Consider the following 22150-nt stretch of genomic DNA (forward strand, 5'->3'; position numbering starts at 1 on the left):
ATCCAGACTTTAGGTAATTGACAGAGTTTGTTTATTTTTATTAGGGAGGTCCTGATGGACCTATGTCAGAAGAACGATTAAACTACTAAGGAGGTTGTGAATGTACACTAAGCATCTCAGAGGGAAGGGATTATCATTGGTTAGTACATCACTCATGATATCTCATGGCAATTGTCCAAACTCGGACACTGTCACCTTTGGGTCACAAGAATGGAAGGAGCCAACACTGGAGGGCGACGTTTTAACTCTTTTTTATTGAGTTTCCAAATCAAAAACGTTCTTAGTAACAGAAAAATAACAAGGGTCCAGGATCCTTCTTTTGGGTTCTCAGGTCAGTCCCTTGGGCGGAGGTCCGGGTTGTCCAGCGCATGAAAGAAAAGAAAACAACGAGGCTTTTAGTGGGCTGGTCACTTCTTAGAGAGTTGCAAGGAAGGGGAGTGTGAGGGAATAGCCAGAACCACCACCAACAGTAACAGAGACTCGTGTACCGTGCACAAGATACGCGGTGCCCAGGCGCTCCCTCTTATCTCCTACCCGGTCCCTCCCCTCTTAAATTGCAACAGTGAACCCAAACGAGCACGCACCTGGAGAAGCCACGCGTCCTCCTTCGCGTGGCTGGGCGATTCGCGGTATCGTTGGCCTCCTGGCTGTTCAGCTGTCAGCGTCTGCTTCTCCTCCGGTCCCGTCTTGGCACCTTCGCCACACCCGGTGTCGGTTCTCGCGAAGGGCTCCGCAGCCTTGGTCTTGACTCCCGGTCCCGTCGTGTTGGTCTCGACTTCCTCTGTCCAGCTCGCGTTGTTTTCCTGGCGCTTCACGTCCTCCTCCCACGACGAGTCCTTCTGGGCCACACGAGACACGGCGTCTTCCGGGTTTTCCCTCATATGACGAGAGGCTGATCCTGATAGGCCCACAAAGTCAGGTGGTCCAGGGGCGAGGCCTTCCTCATGAAAACAAGGGCTGTTCTTAAAGGGCCCGTAGCAGTCCGCCTGTTGGTGAGACGGAGAGTCTGTTAGCTCAGCTTGGGCCGAGCAGGGGACCCCCTGACACATCCCCCCCCCAGACTTTTCCCGTTCGGGGGAAAGTGGATAACGGGACAAGTAGTCAGCATTTGTTTGAGCAGAGCCCTTTCGGTGACACACTTCAAAATCGTAGGGTTGTAAAGATAAGAACCACCGGAGGATGCGATCATTTCGGCCTTTATTCCGCTGTAGCCACTGTAAAGGGGCATGGTCCGAAAACAGTGTAAAATGCCGACCATCTAGGTAATAGCGAAGCTTTTCGATGCTCCATTTCACAGCCAGGCATTCCTTTTCTATCATGGGATAAACTGTCTCCCTAGGGAAAAGTTTCCTGCTCAAATACAGGATGGGTCTTTCCCTCCCTTCCTGATCATGCTGTGACAAAACAGCGCCCAGCCCAACCCCTGAAGCATCGGTCTGTAAATAGAAAGGTTTGTCAAAGTCGGGTGTTATTAGGACTGGGGACGAGGAGAGAACATCTTTTAGGGCCTGAAAAGCAGCCTGGGCTTGGGAAGAGGGTTGTTTAAACTGAACGGAAGTAGCTGTTTTCTTCAATAGATCTGTCAAAGGAGCTGAGAGAGACGCAAAGTGAGGGATGAAACGTCGGTAATAACCAACCAAGCCAAGAAAGGCCCGGAGATCCCGCCTGTTATTGGAAAAACTCTGGCATTGAATGGCTTTTACCTTCTCTTGTTGGGGATACAACTGACCGTTACCCAATATTTATCCCAGGTATTTAACTTGAGAAAAGGCTAGGCGCGACTTTTTAGAATTTATGTGTAGACCCGCCTTTTCCAATGCCTCTAGGATCTGTCCCAAGTGTTGTAGATGGGTCTGCCAGTGCGGACTATGAATGACTATATCGTCCAAGTAGGCCGCAGAAAAGTGGCGGTATGGGGCTAACACTGTGTCCATAAGACGTTGGAAAGTAGCAGGAGCCCCATGTAGGCCAAAGGGTAAGACTGTAAAATGAAAGAGACCGTCTGGTGTGGTGAATGCTGTCTTTTCCTGATCCTGTGGGGAAAGGGGCACCTGCCAGTATCCTTTGGTGAGGTCAATGGTTGTTATATATTGAGCCTCACCAAGGCGCTCTATCATTTCATCAACTCTTGGTAAAGGATACCCATCTTGTTTAGAGACCTTGTTCACTGCTCTGAAGTCGATACAAAACCTCTTACTTCCATCTGGTTTTGGTACTAGTACCACTGGAGAAGACCAGTTGCTCTTAGAAGGCACTATGATCCCTGCCTCTAACATTTTCTGTACCTCCTCTTTTATCAATGCCCGTCGGGCTTCTGGGACTCAATAGGGTTTTTGTTTTATAGTCACCCCTGGAATGGTCGGAATGTGGTGTTCAGCTAAGGTGGTTTGACCTGGCTGATCTGAAAAAATGGACTGATGTTTCAACAGCAAGTCCTTCAGTTCTTTCTTCCTGGGTTCGGGAAGGTCAGGATTCACGACCGTATGGTCGATAGTATGTGTAGGAGTTGTAGCTAAGGACACTGATACAGGGGTTTTAGGAGGGGGACCCAACCATTTCTTTAATATATTAATGTGGTAAATCTGGGTTCGGGAAGGAGACAACTTCAGGGCATAAGTAGTCCTACCTATTTTCCTCACTACCTGAAACAGGCCTTGCCACTCCTTGCGGAGTTTGTGTGTAGATGTAGGAAGAAGAACAAGAGCCCAGTCGCCCAGGTTTAACTCTCTCCACTTCTTGCCTTTATCATAAAAGGTCTTTTGTTTTCCTTGTGCTTTCTCTAGCGTTTCATAGGACAAGGTCCATAACTTGTGTAACCTGGTCTTCAACTGCTGGGAGTAGTCTAACAACTCTTCAGCGTCTTGGGACCCTGTCTTCTCCCAACTCTCTCTGGTTATTTCTAACAGCGTACGGGGTTTCCTTCCAAACAGTAACTCGAAAGGTGAAGTTCCTAGACTACTTTGGTACTGGCTTCTTAGTACATAAAGGGCCAACGGAAGCAGTTGATCCCACTGTTTGCCATCTCCGGACAACAGTTTTTTTAAGGTGGTCTTTATCAAACCGTTGTATCGTTCTACCAGGCCATCGGTTTGTGGGTGATATACCGAAGTGCGTATATGTTTTACGTTTAGTAGAGCGCATACTTGCTTCATGAGACGAGACACGAACGGTGTCCCCTGGTCTGTGATAAGATCCTTGGGGAATCCCATTCTAGCAAACAATTCAACCAGCTTTTGAGAAATGGCACTGTTAGTAGCTGCCCTCAAAGGAAACGCCTCGGGGTAACGCGTCGCATAGTCAACGAACACCATGACGTATTGATACCCTCTGTGTGACTTTGGTAAAGGCCCTATGAAGTCTACGCCTATTCTTTCAAAAGGCTTCCCTATGATTGGAAGAGGGACAAGAGGAACTTCAGGAGGAATGTTAGGATTTCTTTTCTGACAAATCTGGCATTCCTGACAGTATTTCTTAACTTGAGCATACACCCCTGGCCAATAGAAATGCTCTATGATGGAATTAGTAGTCTTCTCTGCATCAGAATGACCTGCCAAAAGGTGAGCGTGAGCATAAAACATTACTTGTTCGTGAAACATGGTTGGCACTATTAACTGGGGAGTGGCCTGGTCTTCTCCTACTCGATATAAGAGGCCGTTTTGTTCAATAAAACAGGGATAGGTTAGTTGATTCTAACCTTTGTTATCCTGTGCATTCTGCCAAGCCGTTGCCAAGGAAGCATCGTTTAGCTGAGCCGCCCTGAAGTTAGAATCGGTGGACCATGGCTCTTCAGTTAACAGTCCCTCCCAGACCCCATTATTACACTGCTTTCCTAAGACTTCCGACATCAGAGTGGAGAACCACTTATTGTCAGTCCCTATAATAAGGGGTTCAGGTAGCTCTGGGAGAACTCCTAACTCACATTGCAATTGGGTACCCTTTACTATTGTTAAGGTGACCTGGCTAGAGGGTAAGTACGCACATCCCCGTGTACACATTTAATCCGGACAGTACGGTCCAGGAGTACAGAAGAAGCGGACAGTGTACTTTTCTTTACCACGGAATGGCGAAAACCGGAGTCCAACAATGCACGGGTTTTCTTATTGTCTATTAGGACACTTACATAAAATGCTGGTCCTGTCTCTTGGGCATACAGGATGGCACAAGGAGCATACCCGACCTCCATGGGTTCTTCTTCTTTTTCTTTCTTTTTGCGGCAGTACCTTGCAATATGTCCCCATTCACCGCACTCATAACATTGTGGACCCGTAAAGACTCGCGGCTGTACCTTCAAGGGTCTAGGCTTAACAGGAGGGGGTTCGCTTTGAGTATTATACAGCTTTTTGTCAGTTTTTATGAGATTTTTGTTGGTAACAGGCTTTTCTGGTTCTCGGAAAACAGGCCTGGTTTGAGCTTGAGCGTATGAATTAGCCATTTCAATGGCATGATCTAAAGTCAACCCTGCATGCTGTCTGAGCCACCGCTGAGTACCATAGGGCAGTGCCTCAAGAAACTGTTCCAGGTAGATTTTGTTCATGACGTTGTCCATATTACCCTCTTGTGGTTTTAACCACCTGTCTGCTGCATCTTTCAACTTGTAAAAAAGAGTCTTAGGAGCGTCATTTGGGGTTCCTCTTTCATGTCTGAATCGTTTTCTGTGAGTCTCATCATCTACCCCCAGTCTATCTAGCACTATTTGCTTCACATGTCCATAAGCGGCTGTTCCATCCTTATTGGCCAACTGGTATGCGGCCTGTGCTTCCCCAGTTAGGAGAGGTGCCAAGTAGAAGGGCCATCTCTCACCTGGCCAGGCGCTAGCCCTAGCCGCCCTTTCAAAATTCAAAAAGAAGGAAACAGGGTCATCTCCTGCAACATACTTCTGGAGGGGTACTACTGCTCCAGGAGGGTGCGCGGCTCAACTTTGTCCTAAAGCAGTCAGCAATTGCGTTTGCCCTTCTGCAAGTTTAGTGAGGTGATCAGACTGCTGTTGTATAGCTGCAGTGAACGTAGCTGTATCACTGTTTGCTTGCTCGTTAGATCGCCCAATTGCCCACTCCAGTTTGGACTGCCCTTCACTCATTTGATTCAACAAGGCCTCCATCTTGTACTGTCAGATGGAAAGCTCCTATCTGGCTTGCCACTTGTCACCTTTGGGTCACAAGAATGGAAGGAGCCAACACTGGAGGGCGACGTTTTAACTCTTTTTTATTGAGTTTCCAAATCAAAAACGTTCTTAGTAACAGAAAAATAGCAAGGGTCCAGGATCCTTCTTTTGGGTTCTCAGGTCAGTCCCTTGGGCGGAGGTCCGGGTTGTCCAGCGCATGAAAGAAAAGAAAACAAAGAGGCTTTTAGTGGGCTGGTCACTTCTTAGAGAGTTGCAAGGAAGGGGAGTGTGAGGGAATAGCCAGAACCACCACCAACAGTAACAGAGACTCGTGTACCGTGCACAAGATACGCGGTGCCCAGACGCTCCCTCTTATCTCCTACCCGGTCCCTCCCCTCTTAAATTGCAACAGTGAACCCAAACGAGCACGCACCTGGAGAAGCCACGCGTCCTCCTTCGCGTGGCAGGGCGATTCACGGTATCGTTGGCCTCCTGGCTGTTCAGCTGTCAGCGTCTGCTTCTCCTCCGGTCCCGTCCTGGCACCTTCGCCACACCCGGTGTCGGTTCTCGCGAAGGGCTCCGCTGCCTTGGTCTTGACTCCCGATCCCGTCGTGTTGGTCTCGACTTCCTCGGTCTAGCTCGCGTTGTTTTCCTGGCACTTCACGTCCTCCTCCCACGACGAGTCCTTCTGGGCTACACGAGACACGGCGTCTTCCGGGTCTTCCCTCATATGACGAGAGGCAGATCCTGATAGGCCCACAAAGTCAGGTGGTCCAGGGGCGAGGCCTTCCTCATGAAAACAAGGGCTGTTCTTAAAGGGCCCGTAGCAGTCCACCTGTTGGTGAGACGGAGAGTCTGTTAGCTCAGCTTGGGCCGAGCAGGGGACCCCCTGACAGACACGGAACAAGGATTTTAAAGATAGTAATTGATGCACTTACCTCATTTCCAGCTCATGAAACCAATAAAAAATTGCGAGACCTATGATATTGTTACATTGGATATGTAGTCATTTTCACAAATTATTGTTTTTTTCAGATATCGGGTTGTTACAGCACAGGACTCTTTAGAGCATTTTCTCAGCATGTATTACATCGTTTAAATATTACGCAAGAAGGGTGTAAGGTAAGACATATATTTGAATTCTAATTGTCCTTTTGCCTCCAGTTTCTTTTTATTACAAAAAATGACTTCTTATACATCTTTTATAGATTTGATTTCTAAGACTTCAGCAAAGGTTCAATAAAATGACTCCTATTTTTGAATGTCTCACTTTGCTCCACAGACTGGATGAGTATTACAAAGTGCAAAGGCATAGTTAAGAAATTGAGTTACTTGTAGTGATTAGAAATGAAGGCTTCTTTTTAAGTTATCCTACCTTTAAATTAACCTTCACATGCTATGCTTATAAATATGCAGTTTACATTTTTGTAAGAAACACATCATTGTCTATACAGTGCTGCCTGTTAGAATGAAACTATCAAGTCATTGTCATCAACCTGAATGTATAGGAATTCTCATGAAAATCCAAAATCATGTAGGCAAAAGGATTAATGTTCAGAGATGTAAAATAATGATTATTATGACCACATAGCCACTTATGAGATATCTGCAAACACTTAAAAAGTCCTGTGTGCTAATTGACAAAGTTACAAGTGAAAAAATAACTTGTAGGTTTGGACTGTGGTTTGAGTGTATTTATCCTTTTAGTGGATTTGTAAAAATGCCCTCTAGTGCCTATAGAAATTAAGTCAATTTACAGAGTTCCTGATTACTTCCACTTCTGTAAATTATTGGTTGAACAATCAGAGGGTAAGTATAGTGGAAATGTGCTTTAAACATGTCCACCCGTTAGATAAAGACATTCTTTATATTCCTTGCAAATATAAAGGTATAGGGTGTTTTTTCGCACCAAATGTTCACTTGTCATCATGGCATTAAAGTTAAATCTTGGATGGGCACAGGCAAGGTGTTACCAGTGGGCTGCATCCTTTGATGACAGTGTCATTATAAAGACAGCATACTTCCTCAATCCCTTTGGGGCTTTACTAAAACCCTACCAGGAAAGTTAGCCTGGCTTATTCAATCTGGAGAACAGACCTATGAATTAGTGCTTTTTTTCACACAAGTGATTTACACGTTGGTTCACAATACATTGAATTTGGGTGATCTTTGGTCCTGACAAAGGCCATTGGACCCTCTAAGCAACTAAAATCTGCCTCAATATGTACAGAGATATGGCACTGAGTATTCCTTATCTCTTTAGGTAATTCCATTTTTAACCTTACCAGAGGACCTACTAATATAATTATCTCCAGGGTAGCCTACTAGGTAATTTTAACCACAGCTTCTTCACGTGATCTTTAGATTTATATTATCAAGTGCTTCCTTATAGGTTAAGCCCTTTCAGATGCAGGGGCATTCTGGATGAACAACTCCACGATGAAGCATGCCACAAGGAATATGTGACTGAGATTCCTTTTACAGCAACATAGTTGGCTCTAGTAGGGTTGTCTGCTATTTGGACCAGAGTGTCCAATTCACTTACACCTCACTCTGTTGGTTCATAGTATTTGTAGATGTTAAGATAGAAAGATGATATTGCCAACTATTATCCTTTTGCCTCCCTCATGTGTTTATATTTAAGTCAACAAATTAGGCTGTCCACCTTCTGAGCTTAGGTTTTGAATCCAGCAATTCCTGACTGCATTACGTTTTCCAATAACGTCCACATTTTCCATTCTTTGAACTCGCTGAGTTCACATTGAATTGATATTTTGGTGAATTCATACACCAAAGACCACTTTTTAGGTCTCAGCTGTAAACCGGTTTAGCTGTCGCTTTGCAGACCTGGTTTTTCTAGTGCTTAATAAACTTAGAGTAGATTTTGGAACAGCTCTTGCTCATAGTTAGATGGATTAGTTGTCTGTCTCAGTTAACTGCTCTTTGATCGATGGCTTTTCACCATTTTCTTGTATTTGTCCCATCCAAGAGCATTTTCGTCTCGCGGTGTTCTGATGAGAACCTTCCACTGCATTCTTGAGGTGACTTATTCTGTTTTATATTCCGCGAAAACATTGGAGTATATGTGTTTTTTTACTCTCTTTCCTGTTTTTTCCTCAGCCCCTGCTTTTCTTTCATACTCCCTTTTGCCACTCTGGGGTCCCTCCACCCCACTCCCCATTCCAGTCCTGGTGACTCATGTATTTATTTTTTGTTAATATTTTATTACAAGGTACGGGCAGCTGCTAGGTGCTGCTGCTGGGCCGCTCCATCCATTGTTTGTCTTCCCCTGTGAGCTTTTTTCATTTACCCATACCCTCCAGTCATTCCATGATGCTACCCAGTCCCCACATCTCTTTCTGTGAGATTTTAGTTTTTTTTAATCCTTTTTTTGCGAGGGTCTGCACGCCACTCATCCCCCTGATACCCTGAAACCGATCCCAGGATGCTTGTTTCCGGTCCAGGGAGGACCTTGCCTGGCAGTTCGGGCTGGACTGTTCCATGAGGAGCAGGGTCAAGGCTGATTTGCACATGGCTGGTTCCAAACTGGGGTGGCATAATGAACAAAAAAAACCATGGATTCAACCCAGATCTCCTGACTGAGGGTGAGTGGTTGAAACTTTTCAGCACTCAGTCCATCATCTTGTTGTGTTTACAAAATAAACCTTTTGCGAGGCCTAAATATCACTTTTTAATACATATAAGCCAGCTCTAAAGTCAGCTCTAAACAACCCATAGGGCAGGGTGCATTGTATTTAAATAGTATGGCATGTGTTTTTAAGTTTTACTTGTCCTGGTATGGAAAAACTCCTAAATTTGTTTTTTATTACTGCAAAACTTACCTCTCCCTTACGATAACAGGTAGTTACCTTATTACATTTATTAAGTGCTAACTTTTGTTTGGAAGGGGTTAGAAATGAATGTCAGGATTTGACTCAAATGAATTGGGATTTAAAATCCTCTACGGTCGGACTTTAGATTCAAATTTTGGAAATGCCTCTAAAAAGAAAGTTGACATTTTTCTGCCCTAAACTTTCTAAGGCCTTCTAGGAGTTTCCAGCTGTCTGGACCTGCTAATAGTTCCTCCATTACAAATGTGTTTTGGGCTCAGATAGTGAACAATAGGACCTGGGTGTCAGCTGCAAGAGAGCCATCCTTTTGGGGCGAGACAACAAAGCTGCTCCCTGTCCCACCTGCATTTCAAAGGCTGCCTTCATCAGAGGAACTTGGCACCAGCCTTTTGTCACCTTGGACCCTTTTGGAGGCTGGGCAGGGGAAGGAAGGACATTTCCAGAACCAGATGTGGGGGTGGACTAGAAGTTTCCCCCACTTTAGAGGGTGTCACTAGGTATAAGTATTGGACCTCCTAATCCACTCATCAGTACACCCCTTGACCTGTGGAAGACTTCAGAAGGACTGCATTCTTCTTCAGAGGACTGCCCTTCTGCTTGAGGCCTGCCTTCTTTCTCAGAGGACTGCCTTGCTCCTAAAAGGGACTGCCTGTTGTTTGAGGCTAGCTTTGCATCTTGAAGGAGAGGAGACAATCTCCTTGAACCCAGGACTTCCAGGATGACTCCAAGGGTCTGTTGACTGACTTCCTGTTGTAACCTCCATGGACACAACAAGCTCTAGGGTCCTCCCCTCAGCAGTCCAACTGACCTGCTCCAATTGGATCTGCCTGGACCTGCAAAAAAGATATGCCTGTGCCCTGCTAGCCTCTGCTGGTGTGAGTTCCTGATCCGCAAAATGTGCCTCTCCAGGTCCTAGACCCAGGGCTGGCATCAGTTGAGCTTCTCATATGAAATCCTGAAGTTTTGAACTCTGCGGGCCAGACTTTGTGGAGAAGTGTGGCTCACTTGTTAGAGGAGGCATACCCTGAAGCTGAGGTCAGACCCGGGACCAGGGTTCGATTCCCGACGCGGCAGGGTCCTGAACCCAATTGTCCACGGACTCGATAATTCTCGCTTCGGTGCCCACTCTAAGCACGAGTTCACACTATGCAGCTCTGGGCAACAAACTTGCTTAATCTCCACAACGGCCCCCGCGGCGGGATGCCTGGCTTTCACCTTGGGGATGCCCAGCACGGGTGATCTCACAGGGAAAAACCAGGACGGGTTCCCAAGGCAAGCGCCGAGATGCCCAGGGTTAAAATCGAGCGCTATATAAGAACACACATACATACATACATACATACATACTTTGAGAAGGTAACTTTTTCAGCTGGACTGACCTGTTCCCTGTTTTTGCCCCACACTGAATTGCAATCCGCCTGCATTTCCTGACTTCGTCCTGGTCTTAGGGTGACCAGATACTCATAGTTAGTGCTTTCTGTTTCTTGCTGCTGTTTTTACTTAAACCTTTAAAATTGCATATCTCCAGTTCTCGTGATTGGATTTTTGTTCTTTTGGTTTCATTTTATGTATTACATTGTTCTCTACTTTTGTAAATTGGTTTGAGATATCTTGTGTTGTATTACTGGGTGTGTCCTGCATAAATACTTAACGCAGCTCCTCTAAGTTATGCCTGACTGTTTTTGTGCCAAGCTACCCGAGGGTTAAGCACAGGTTAATTTTGTGGCTTACCCCTCAATCCTAAACCCAATTTCTTACATTCACTTTATCACCTTAAAGAAGAGATCTCACCCTTTGTGTGACCAATATATTCTTGCCGTTGCATTTTAGTTTTACATATACATTTTGACACTATATATAGATCCCATATCTTTACATACACATATTCCTATCCTATGCTTTCTTGTCTTGTTAATATCAATAGTCAGATAACTTGCATGATCCTGATGCATGATCCTGAAAAATACATGTGGCTTATCACACTTTTTTGCTTATTTGCTGTGAGTCCCATAAATGTAGGGTAGATGAATTTCTCATGCGTGCAGAGCTATCTTGTAAACTGGTGTTATCCATTTTATCTCAATTTTTGACCAACAGAGTGAATTTGCATTCAACATGCAAGATGGAAACCAAACAAATTTGCTAAACATTTGTTTTCTAAATTTAGGATGGCAAAATTCGGGTCACCATTTTAATACGTAGTACGGACTACCGAAGAATATTGAATCTACCTGAGGTGAGCTTACTTTTCTTCACGTGTATAGTTTTATAATTTTGCTTCACCTCATAGTTTTCAGTCTTCAGACCAGGTTACTGTAAAATATTTGCATTGTTTTTGGGGAGACCTGTGGCATAACTTGCATGATCCTGAAAAATCCATGTGGCTTAGTCACCCTTTTCTTGGGGAGACTTGTGGCATCAAAACACAACTTTCTGTCCTGTGAGAAGTCTGCAGCAGAACCTAGAAATTAACAACAATGCCATTTTTAATTGGGATTGATTTGTACAAAAAGCTACTCCTTGTAGAAGGTCTTGAAAGTTATAAGCCCAAAATCACTCTGTGCTCAGGGATGATGCCTTTGTAGACTTTGAAGAATAAATGGATTATACAATTTGATGTACATGACCTCTGAGGTATCCCAGTTCCTATTCAATTGCTTGTGGAGTCAGCTTATATTTGGTGAAGGAGATGAATAACCATGTTTTAATAGCTTTCCTGAACACAAGATGACATTTGGGTTACTGAATAAAAATCAGTAAGGAGTTCCAGATTTTAGGAGCTATAAAGCTGAACGATATTCCACCACATATGAATCTTTTAATTTGCTATATTGTCCAAAGATTGCCATTTGCAGATCGGTGGGTGCACATTGGTTCATAGTTTTCCAGTTGCTTGTTGATAAATTGAGATCCGATGTTGTGCAACGCCATGTGAAAGATGCATATGATATTGAAGATATTGCATCTATGTATAGGAAACCAGTGAAGAGAGTGGAGATAATGCAATGGGTGATTAGATCAAGAAAGACTTAAAATAAGGCGTGCTACTAAGGTGTATTGCAGTGTTCTGAGATTTGTCAATTAGGGGGCAAGCCCTAGGTAGACAGCTTTACAGTAGTCAACTCTGGAGGAAATGAGTGCCAAGACTACCCGCTTCTGGCAAGTCAGAGGAAGACGGGGAATTATTTTGCTTACGAAATGCAAAAGCAATAAACACACAGCCAGTAATTTCAAAATTTGTTGAAGCAAGCTCAAATGCTGATTGAACAGCATGAGAAACTGGAGTAGGGGCATCATTGTTACATGAATGCTGCCGGGTCTCAATATTAGCAGGGGAATTCCCTAGATAGATAACTTTTGTTTTAGTAGGATTGAGTTTACGTTGATTGGTGCTGAGCCTAGAATTGGTGTCAGAGCCTCTCAAACGATTGCGTAAAAACTGTGTGTTGGTATTTGTACCAAAAGAGAAATAAAGTAAGTGCCATTAGCAAAGCATTAAAAGCCTACTCCATAATTTCCAAGAAGTTTGCAAGTGTGCCTACGTAGAGGTTAAATAGTTTACGGCTACAGGCGGAGCTCTGCGAAATGCTACAAAGTACTGGGTGAAAGGAGGATTGATATGATGAACTTGCTGCTTCTTGGGAAAATCCTCCAACAAAGGAAGGAAACTATTCCAAGCAGGTGTACGTCTCACCCCGTCCCCTGAAGTCATATTAGGAGGTGAGTTTTAAGGAGTACAATTGCCCCTGATTCGCCTTTGTCAAGCATGCTACAGAGATCGTTGAGTGCAGCAAGCTCAAATTACCTTGTTTAGTGAAAGGTCTGGAGTTGGCTTGTGCTTCATCTAGATCAGTGTTCCCAACCTTTTGACTCCTGAGGGAACCCCCCAAGCAATTTGTAAAATTTTAATTTAAAACATTAAAACAGTGCTTAGCAAAAAATACTCAAACAAGTACAGACCAAACAAATACTCTAATAATATTATTATTTTACATTGAAAAAAAGATGCAAAAGGCGGGCTTTAGGGAGCTCTTCGCCCACGAAAATGTGAGAAAAAATGGTGCATTCTACAACACTTGTCATTATATATTCATTGTATTAGCCCTTAAAGCTTAGTAAATGATGACCTTACTGTGCACCAGGATACAGCAAACTTTGTTGGGGCTCTTCAATGATTCCCCCACAATCACCCTCCCAACACTGCTTCTCATCTCTCTATAGTCCTTTTGTCACATGTATTTAATTTGTTTTATAGCACCTCTATCGGAGCAATTTACATCAGTGACATACAGAAACAATGATTCATATGTGTGTAAATCAGTGAACAGAAAATGTTACATAAGGCAAAGGGGACTACAAGGTGTAGAATTCACATGTCATCCATACTGGTAGGTATTTTTTATTGCTTGATCTGGAGAAGCACAAACTCAGAATTCACAACATAACACAGCGGTTAGCATTGACTTTAATAATAAGAATTTATTTCTACCCTAATAAAACTTTTTTAGCAGCATCAGGATATTAAAAGACTGGGAAAAATCACAACTTACTTGTACTATGCAGATTTCATGCACCTCTTTAATGGCAGTTCATAGTTCACTGCGCTAGATTAGGATTGTAACTTATGAACGGCACAGTAACAAAAGAATCTCTGTGGCAAAAGTAGTAACCCACTCTCAGCAATGCACATAAAATACTGTTCTTTAAAATGCATGGTACTCAATCTTTGCAACAGGCATATTAACCATCTGTGCTACCATAGATGAGTCTAAGCTGCCACTAGAAAAAACTCTCATCTCACTCCAGCAGGTACATTCGTCACCGGAGTTATCTTGACACTTTTATTGTTGCCCGAAAACAGTTGGTCATACAAATAACTGCCTGCAAACCACTGGGAATGTGTCACGGACAGTGGACTCCTGGGGTCCACGGACCACAGTCTGGAAATCGCTGATCTAGATGTCCGTGATTTTCGAGAAATTATGAAAACTGTTCATTGATCAGTGACTCTGTAAACTTTGAAAAATAGGGGCGTAAGGAAGAAAGGATCTGTTGTGGGTTTTGTCAATAGTGGGGTTTCAATATTTTGATTCGGTGCAATAGGAGGGACTAGGCCAGTGTTGAGGGAGTAGTTCAGTATGATAAGTACTAAGAGATCTTGAAAGATTTGGAATGTCTTTGATAGGACAGGGATCAAGCAGGAAACTTGATTTGATGACAGGGATTTTAGGTAATAGAGAGCAGTATTTAAAGGAGTGTAAGCAGACATAGTTATTTCAGTATTAAGGGGTGCACTTACTGTAATGCCGTCATTAAGTGGATCTTCAGGTTCAGCCAATGAGAATTAATTATATATATTTTGGATTTGGGTGGAGAAATAATCTACTAATTCATCACACAGGATCTTGGAAGTAGGGGTTACCATTTGCTTGTAGATAGGCTTGAGTAATTGTTTGGCACCTTTAAAGGTGTTTCTACCCTGCCCCCTTTTCTTGTTTTTCACCTTTATTTTACTGTTTTCTAGTGACTCAGTTAATGGCTTAAGGACTAGCCTGTTACAGCAAGAATATGTGTCTTTAACCCAAAGCAGCTCTAGTAACAGCCTGCTACAGACAGGACTTGTCTGACTTGATGGACCTCTAGTGATGCCTTGAGTTACTGTAGCCTGCCTGGGAAATGTGCTGATGGAAGGTGTTTAAGGAAATGTGATTGTGTTATTTATAAAGAAACGTGGCCCATTGGCTTTGTCAATGCGTCATTTACATGTAAATAATCTGCACATATAATTGATGTACTTGCATGAGTAATATACCATTTCTTAACTAGTGTTTATTGAGTGAGAAGTAGCTCAAGTGTTTATTGAGTGAGAAGTAGCTTAACTAAAAATTATTTGTTTTTTTCTTAGCTGAGAAACGCTTTGAAAACTGTGCTTACATTTCACGTCAAAGTAGTTGATTTTAAATACAAGTAAGTAAATGTTCCCTTAAACGTTTCAATGTACTATATATATATCTGTACATATTCATTATTGTAATGTTATCTGACATCATAGGATAACGTTTGAAAATGCGACCAAACTTGGATTTATATTCTGGTGGTCACAAGGGCTACTGCTAGAGTATACACTACTGATGAATAATGCTGACGGGAAGAAGTCTGCCAGTTCATTAGCTGTATGCCTGGGATAAATAAGACATTCACCGGGGGCACTGGTCACAGCCTCACACTTTCACATGAATAGGCTGTGTCCTGTCTACACACAAAGGGCTGCATAACACCCTGTAGCGAGCCTTGGGCTAGGGCAGGAAGGGAGAACCTTCTTCTGTCTTCTCATAAACTGCAGCTCCTCCTGCTACAGCAGGTGGACTTCGCTTGCTGCAAGTTTTGCCATGCCAAGTGGTGTCAACCCAGTCCTTGCCCCTTGGAAGTGGGTATAAAGTGCTGACTTAACCAGGACCCACACTTCCCAACGGAACCGGCACATCTTCGCCTTTGCGCGAGTCAAAACCAGTGCATACTCATCGATCTGTAGAGCGGATCTGGCGCATCCCCTTCAGGATCAGCACATTGTCTTCGGAATCTACGCATCGCGTACTGTGGGAGCGGCAGCCTCGCTTCTCATTTGGTACTAGCGCGTCACATTTGGAAACGATGCATCGCCGTAGTAGCGTGGAGAAAATCGATGGATCGCATCCACTGCGTGGCCCAACACCGAGGCATCGATTCGGCTGAATATTGCATCTTCGGTGACAACGATGCATTCCAGATCAAGGTACTTTGGTTCAGTGGGGACAAGTGGATCCCTTTATCCGGCCCGCGCTCCATTGTGGTCAGCCTGAACTTTTGACTTTGTCCTGGTCCAACACGACCAGATATCAAATTTCAGCACTTATTGCTTTTAAGCACTATTTTATCTTTAATAAAATCACACACATAGGTCTGCATACCATCCTGTAGTGAGTCTTGAGCCTGGCCTGGAGGGGAGGACTTCCTTCAATCCTCTCATAAACTTCAACTCCTCCTTCTACAGCACCTGGACTTTGCTTGCTACAAGTGTGGCCTGCTAAGAGGTGTTAACCCAGCCCTGGGCACTTGGAAGTGGGTATAAAGTGCTGCTTCAACCAGAATCCATGCATCCTCATTGGAACTGGTGCATCTTTGCCTTTGCGTGAATCGGAACCAGCGCATCCTCATCGTTACGTAGAGCAGACCTGGCACATTGCCTTCGGGATCAGCGCATTGTCTTTGGAATTGACGCATCATTTACTGCATTAATAGGAGCCGCGCATCGCAATCGGAGCCAGTGCTTCACACTCGGAACCACCGCACCGCCACTGTTGCATGGAGAAAATAGATGCATCTCATCTACTGCGTGGCTCGACATCGATGCATTGCTTTAGGTGCACTGCGCATCTTCGCCGATGAATTCTGGATCAAGGTACTTTGGGTCAGCAGGCCCTAGTAGTTCCCTTAATCCAGCCCGAGCTCCATCAAGGTGAGGCAGAGATTTTTACTTTTGCCTGGTCCAACGCGACCAGATATCCCATTTAAGCGTGTATTGCCTCTTAGCACTAATGTATCTTTATTCTTTAAAAATTCACATCTTGACTTCTAGTTGTTAGAATTTAGTTGTTTTGGTCTTGTTTTATTTATAATTGGTACTGTTGCACAAATACTTTACACATTGGCTCTTAAATTAAGCCTGATTGCTCTGTGCCAAGCTACCAGTGGGTGAGCACAGGATAATACAGGGTATGTTGTGACTTACCCTGACTAGGATTGATTTCTGCTTGGACAATGCATTCCTCTGCCAACCAGAAATCCAATTTCTAATATTGGTAGCAGTGTTGGGATATGACTTGTGTTTGTTCAGTGCCCTAAACTGATTGGTGTACACTACCATTCCATACTTAAGACCAATTTGATATTCGACTTTTTTTCTCTCCATTGGTCACTTTTCCAAATGTGATTCCTCACCTTTATAAACGTGGGACTCTTTTTTTGTTGTTTGACCTTTGATACCTTAACGGATTGAAAATGGATTCCAACGTTCTAGCAGACGACAATGAGATGGACCTCCTCCTCATTGAAGCCCTCGGCAAGGCTAAGCTGAGGAAGTTCTGTAAAGATAGAGGGTTGGCTGTGAAAATGGGGTCCCCCAGCCTGGACCTCCAGGATGCCCTATATGCTTTTGAGGAAGCGCGTTGGCTGAAGACTGCAGCAGAGGACTAAGAGGCTGATGACCCGCAGAAGGATAATGAGGAAGATGTAAAGGAGGAAAATGACTTAGCAGTGGCGAGGGGAGCCCAAAGAGAGGCAGTCCCCTCCTGCATTATATGCAGGAAGCAGTGTTTCCTCCCAAAACTGGGCCACTGGGGAATTGAAGGACAGACAAGCTGAGAGTGATCTGATTCGGCAGCTGGCCCAACTGACTTCAGAGGAGAGAAGAGCTGAGGCTGACAAAGCCTTGGCAGAGGACAGGAGATCTGAGGTAGAGCCTAGGAAGTAAGAACTTGTTGGTTCATGAACTGAGTCTTAAAGAGCTGGACTTGAAGGCCCAACAGCTGTTAGAGTTTAGCAACATTGGTGGCAGCAAAATTACAGTGTCCAGCACTGAGGGAAGAGTCTACTTACCCAGAGACTTGGTGCCTCACTTCAAGGAGGGTGATGATATTGACAGGTGGTTTCAAGCATAGGAAGTAGCTCTAGAGGTACACAGGATAACCGAGGGGGATTGGGGAACTGGCCTTTGGAGTCATTTTCCTGGTGACTAGAGGGATACACTGCTGCCCGTAGATGGGGGCAGACAGGCTGATGTATCCCACCATGAAGGAGACCCTTGTTGAAAAATATGAATTCATACCAGAAGAGTACAGGTTGAAATTCAGGGGCAGTCTAAAACTGTCTTACCAGTCCTGGTGGGATTTTGTGGGTTACTTTGTCAAGGCAATGGCTGGTTTGGTGAACGATTGTAGGATAAACAGCTATGAGCGGCTGTACAAATTCGGTCGCCAGAGAGCACATGTTTAGCATTGGTTTTGAGCTACGCCAACACCTGGTTGAGCTTGCAAAGAAGGCAGACCACTGGTTGAGTACCAGAGTATCTGAAAGGGCTTTGGGGAGTGATCTTTAGAGGGTTAACTCAGGTTCCCCATCAGTGTGAGGGAGAGGTACGCAGTGACCCAGACCGGTCCCAATATAGCGAGGGGAGGAGGGCTCCCATGTCCCTTCTAAGCTTAGGAAGGGAGGGTTTGGTGTCCACGGGGGCCCTATCTGCAGCCCCAGAGCTAGGATTGTTCCCAAAGGGGGCACAAGCAAAATGTCCTGATCTGTACCAAGATACCATCCACTGGTGGGAGCTTCAGGAGAGCAGGGTGGGGCCGCAGCTACAGGCATCGTACCAATTCTATTTGCTGGGGATACCACTTCACAGCTGAAGGTACAGAGGCCCAGTTGGAGGGGCAGGAGGTTGAAAAAGTCCACAGTGGGAGGGTCAGTGGCTGCCGGCTCTAAGAACAGAGCCCCCCAAGACTGATTCTGGTGAGGTAATTTCTGACCAAGGGAGGCTCCATAAACTGTCACAGGGACAGAGGGCTACGGATCTGCACCAGGCAAACTCTTGCATGACACAGACAGAGTGTGTCACTTTCGATGGGGGTGGTTGTACCGCCCTGGAAGTCCTGGCTTGCCAGGCACATTTTCAGCGTAAGGGTACTGACCTTGAGTTGAAGTCCAGTTTCAGACTATCACCCCAGCACTGGTGGGAGGAAGAGTGGGGAAAGGGTGCACAACACCTGGTGCCACTGCCCCCAGACTAAGAAACCTTAGAGGTCAGGGAACCCTCTGGAGCCCATAGGGAACCCCTTACCAGCCCTAAGGCTGGAAGTGAGGCTTACCCAACGGCCCTGCAAAGGACCTCCACCTGGCAGTGGATGGCCTGGGACCTGGCTGTTGACCCTGACAGCTGTCACGGACCTCTGTTGGTTGTTGCCCCTATGGACATAATTCTCCTTGGGTTGGAGACAGAAGTCTGGTCCAAGGGGTGGAATGGGCCACATTACTTTCTCGGCCATGGTAGTACTGTCTGCCTACTGGTATACATCTGTGAGCAAGTTAAAGTTAGTTGTTGCACAGATGGGGTCCATAGGGGGTCAGCTTAGTGGTCCCTGAGAGTATAGACGGAGAGATCCAACTGGGTTCAGAGAGGCATAGAACTGGTAAGTGCCCCTGCAGAAGGGGGCCCTTATCCATGTTCTAGGCCCTAAGCATGGAAGTCCATCAAGGTATTGATTATTCTACCCTGACTTTAGGTTGAGGGGGTTATGTTGTATATGAAAATAGCCTTCTGTAGGATCACCCCAAACATTTTGCCTTCCTCCTCATGACTTTGTTATTGCTGGCTTTAGGATTCTGTGCCCCTGTTAACCAGTGCTAAAGGCTTGTGCTCTCTCCCCTAATCATGGTAACATTGGTGTATCCACAATTGGCATATTTAATTTACTTATAATTCCCTACCAATGTGCATTACATGTGCCCAGGGCATGTAAAGTAAATGCTACTAGTGGGTCTGCAGCACTCAATGTGCCACCCACTTTAGTAGCCCTCAAACCATGGCTTAGGCTTGCCATTGCAGAGTCTGTATGTGCAGTCGACCTGACAATATAAACCTCTTGCCAGTCCTAAACCTTCTCTTTTAGTACATCTAAAGTCACCCCATGGTAGGCCCTGTCTAACTCACAGGGCAGAGTTCAATATATGTAAAAGACAGAACATGAACTTGTAAGTTTTACATGTCCTGGTATTGAAACATTCCCAAATTCGTTTTTCACTATTGCAAGGCCTATCTCTCCCATATGTTAACACTGGGATTACCTTGTTGCATCTTAAAAGTATGTTTCCCAATTGTGAAAAGATAGACTTTTCAAGTTTGAAGTCACTGGACGCACAATTTAAAATCACTACTTATGGTGAAATTGGATTTTAAATTACATTTTGCAAATGTCACTTTTAGAAAGGTGGCATTTACTTACTTTAGCCATTTGGTGCCTGCTGCCTCTTTTCAGTCTGGGTTCGGTTACAGCTGCGCTTTGTGTATTCCCTCTAGACAGTCACACACAAAGGGAATTTAGGTGTACCTTGATGGGTCTTCCTGGGAGGATAGGAGGGAGAAGCTGGGCACCGTCTCGGACTTACACATGAATAGGCTGTGTCCTGTCCACACACAAAAAGCGGCATACCCCCCTCACCCCCCGTAGTGAGTCTGGAGCCAGGGCAGGAAGGGAGGACCTCTGTGCACTTCAAAGCCTTCTTTGAAGTCTCCCCTACTTCTAAGTCACAACTGGGTTTAAGTACTGTACCTCGCACACCATATCTTTAGTACACTTTTGGGCCTGTGAAGACTCTGCCAGGAAGTGGATATGCTGTGTTGCTGAAAGGACTGACACTGCTGGACTGCTCCTTTGTTTGACTCTTGACTCAGTGAGCTGCCCTGCCGCTTGCTGTTCTCCTGCCGGCTGTTCTCCTGCCTGGGTGAGAAGAACTGCACCTTCATCACTTGAAACCAAAGTGATTCCAAGGTCTTGCCTCCTGTTCAAAATCTCAGTAACATCAGAGACTTCAAAACATCCTGCTACAACACCTGGACTTTGCTTGCTACAAGTCTTGCCAGGCCAAGTGGTACTAACCCAGTCCTGGGCACTTGGAAGTGGGTTCAACCAGAACCCATACATCTTCATCAGAGCCAACGCATAGTCCCCTTTGTGGGAGTCTGATTCAGCGCATCCTCATCAGTACTTCGAGAAGACTCTGCACATTGCCTTTGGGATTGGAGAATTGTCTTTGGAATTGACGCATCGCCTTCTGCAGGAGCAGCAGCCGCGCATCGCATTCGGAACCAGCACGTTGCACTTTGAACCAACGCATTGCCGCTGTTGCATGGAGAAAATTGATGCATCTCATTCACTGAATTTGAATTTATTGTGTGATTACTTAAAACCATTACAATCTACAATTTAAAAAACATATAGTGCAAGATGATGGTCAAGTTTAAGATCGAATTAGAGCTGAGCCAAACTTAAAATCATGCCGGCGGGAGGATATGTAAACGGCCAGTACTGACATTATGATTAAAAAAACATAAATGAAGAATACAAATCATTACTGCTCATTAGTAGTGTTGGATACTCTAGGAAAAGGTAGTCCTCTGGAGCTGCTGTTCCTAATGTCGTGGGACTCATCAGGCTGTTAGTCAATCTCTGCCTGAACCATTTTGTCTTTTAGAAGTGTGTGCGTTTGGTGTGTAACTTTGCTAAAATAGGCCATATTTTTCACTGTGGACAGGGTGTAGAGCTAGCAGACGGCATCCTTCGCTGTGCATGTGCTCAGTTGAAGAAGTATAGGTCTAAGGTGGAGTCAGCTGGCTTGTTGCAAAGCTGGGCAGCATAACAGTATGTGTGCCAAGGACTCCCTTTTGTAGTTGCATAAGCGACACTCTGTGATGTCTGTGAGGGCTTTCCAGGTTGGATGTAGTTCTTTTATGGGAAGTGGATGTGTGGCTAAGATCTGGTTTAGTGCCTGTCTCCTGCTTGAGGTGGGGCTTAGGTATTTGTGAAATTTGTGGAAGACATAAAGTTTGATGAAAGTCCATGACTGCACGGGATTCCATGTCTAAAGTACGAGAATGGAAATGCAATTGCTTTTTTATTGATGATTTGATGGTTGCGTTCTCAATTATACTTGGATCCCAATTCTCGGTGGCTAGTTGCAGTAGTTCCTTTGCTATTGAATGTTGTGCATACCAAGGATTGTTTGGTTTTGCAAAGATTATTTTTATGAGAGCTTTCATGGAATTGTCAGGGGCCGCTGTTGCCAAGTAGAAGTATTTTGCTTAGGCAGACAACCCTTCTTTGAGGCGAATCAAGTCATTTCTTGTGCAGGCTGGCAAATTAAATATTGTTTGTACGCTGGGCAATGTATTTTTTCAAGTCTTCCGCAAGCATTCCCCAGAATGCCTGTTGCGCCTAGTTGAATGATGGTAATAGTTTGGCCCGAAGTACCTCTAATTGCCGTAGTTGTTGGGCTATCTAAGGTAGCATATAGCTTGCAAAGGGTGGGTGTGACGATCTTCCCTTTCATCCGCATTTTGTGTAAATGAAGTGAGGGGCGGCCAGTCTCTTTTAGCCAAGCACCAAGATAGTTG

General features: G+C 44.8%; 1 protein-coding gene across 1 annotated transcript in view; it reads left to right on the forward strand.

Moving 5' to 3' along the window:
• Window positions 1-22150, forward strand: part of EOGT (EGF domain specific O-linked N-acetylglucosamine transferase) — a 273584-nt gene that overhangs the window by 176370 nt on the left and 75064 nt on the right. Inside the window, exons 13-15 of the mRNA XM_086936837.1 lie at window positions 6137-6223; window positions 11120-11188; window positions 14858-14919. Of these exons, the coding sequence (XP_086792963.1) occupies window positions 6137-6223; window positions 11120-11188; window positions 14858-14919 (218 nt within the window). The remainder of the gene's footprint in view (window positions 1-6136; window positions 6224-11119; window positions 11189-14857; window positions 14920-22150) is intronic.

This window comes from Lissotriton vulgaris, chromosome 9 (genome assembly GCF_964263255.1).
Source record: "Lissotriton vulgaris chromosome 9, aLisVul1.2, whole genome shotgun sequence".
Classification (NCBI taxonomy): domain Eukaryota; kingdom Metazoa; phylum Chordata; class Amphibia; order Caudata; family Salamandridae; genus Lissotriton; species Lissotriton vulgaris.